Raw genomic sequence first — 1,839 nt, 5'->3', positions numbered from 1 at the left:
GCATCTTCGCGCCCCTACCGCGCTGGCACCTGCAGGTCTACGCGCTCTACGAGGCAGTCGCGGGCTTCGCGGCGCCCGTCGCGGTCATGGGTGTCGCTTGCGGCCACCTGCTCTGCTTCTGGTGGCAGCGCCGGCCCCAGTTCCCTGCCGCCGGGGCTCCCTGCTCGGAGAGCCCGGTCCGCGCCGCTGCGCGCGGTGCGCTGCCCCGGGCCAAGGTGCAGAGCGTGAAGATGAGCCTCGTGCTGTCGCTGCTCTTCGTGGGCTGCGAGCTGCCCTACTTCGCCGCCCGGCTCGCGGCCGCGTGGTCGCCCGGGCCTGCCGGAGACTGGGAGGGAGACGGCCTGGCGGCGGCGCTGCGCGTCGTGTCGGCGGCCAACAGCGCCCTCAACCCTCTGGTCTACCTCTTCTTCCAGGAGGGCGACGGCGCGCTCCGGCGGCGGCTCCGCAGGCGCCTGGGCTCCGCGTGCTGTGCGCGGGAGGGGGTCGACGAGGACAGCGAGGGGCCGGGGGGCCACCAGGCTCTGCACCGCCACCGCTGGCCCCAGCCGCATTATCACCACGCTCGGAGGGACGAGGGCTGCGCGCGCCCGCCCCCGCCGCGCCCCAGACTGCCGCCCTGCTCCTGCGAAAGCGCCTTCTAGGAGCTCCCGGGACGGGGGCAGCTCCTCTGTCGCCGCGGGGCAGCCTGCAGGCACCGTGAGGCGGGCGGGGTCGGCAGGGAGCTCAACCTGCAGGAAGGTCTCCGGAGACCTCCTCCGCGCTGCTGTTCTATTTCCTTCTAATGTTTACATGTGCTACACTTGCCATTTACTTTCCTCCCTCCGGTTTCTCTCGCATTTGCGCATTTGGAGAGATGGAGCCATTGGGAAGGTGTTTAAAAAAAAAGTGACAAGAGTTATTATTTTTGCAGTTCTCTTTCACGTTCCCATCGTGTGCTAGATAAGACCATAAATTGCCGAACTTTCACTATTTGTTGTGTTGTCTTCTCTCTTTTTTGTTGCTTACTTATTCTGCACCGTGCTTAAGCCATGTGTACCTTGGGGAGCAGCAAGTTTGCCACTCCTTCTGGGAGGGAGATACCCACATTGCTCTCCCTGGGGAGAGTGGGATTTGGCCCAATAATCGAGTCAGAAACGCAATCATGCTGCCGCTTCAGTCAGAATAAAAATTTAATAAAAATAAAAAATTTCTTACAGAGCAACTAGGACTTTATTTTAGAAATACTGTTGTGTGTTTTCTCAGAAGAAAATCAACGTAGCTTTTATTTCCAGTCGACCTTCTACTTCACTAGAAGCTGAGATTGTAGGAAGGGAACACAAAAGCTTCCCTTAATTCCTTTCAAGCAGCCTGGATTTTGTAGGGACCGCGGGTCTGTTCCCGGACCAGCTTCCAAAGCTGTGCTGCTCTGTCCAGAGGGAGCCTCTGGGTGCAAAGTCCTGGCCAAGCAGAAAGTGTGAAGGTCGTGTACTGGGGCGGGCCTCACCCTCCCGCAGGAGACTTTCAGTGAGAAAGGAAGCAGAACCCTCTGAATGCAGTGCATGTGTATAAAACTGCTGTCTAAAAATAACTTCAATGCCAACTGATGTGGATTGCTCAGAAAACAAAGTCAGGGAATAGAACTCATCCGTGACCTCCTTCTCTTAACTGTCCTTGGTTCTAGGCAGAACTGGGAGCCCTTAGAAACCACATAGGCACGTGCCTTCCATGACTTTCACCTGAGCTTCTGCAGCTTTCCATGGTAGTTTCTTTTTCACCAACAAATGCAGGACTAAGACACAGAAAGGGGGAATGGTTGGTTAACCTTATTGGTGAAGCCAAGGCTGAAGGCTGTGTTTTGTT

At 57.2% G+C, this 1,839-nt stretch overlaps 1 protein-coding gene across 1 annotated transcript in view; it reads left to right on the top strand.

Annotated features, from left to right (window-relative positions):
• The window catches only part of Gpr150 (G protein-coupled receptor 150), a 3,076-nt gene extending 1,930 nt beyond the window's left edge, over nucleotides 1-1,146 (top strand). Inside the window, exon 2 of the mRNA XM_005382348.2 lies at nucleotides 3-1,146. Coding sequence (XP_005382405.1) covers nucleotides 3-641 — 639 coding nt within the window. The 3' untranslated portion in view covers nucleotides 642-1,146. The remainder of the gene's footprint in view (nucleotides 1-2) is intronic.
• The last annotated feature ends 693 nt before the right edge of the window (nucleotides 1,147-1,839 follow it).

Source organism: Chinchilla lanigera, unplaced genomic scaffold (genome assembly GCF_000276665.1).
Source record: "Chinchilla lanigera isolate Chin_1 unplaced genomic scaffold, ChiLan1.0 scaffold00017, whole genome shotgun sequence".
Taxonomy (NCBI): Eukaryota; Metazoa; Chordata; class Mammalia; order Rodentia; family Chinchillidae; genus Chinchilla; species Chinchilla lanigera.
This window is presented reverse-complemented; position numbering and strand designations above follow the sequence as displayed.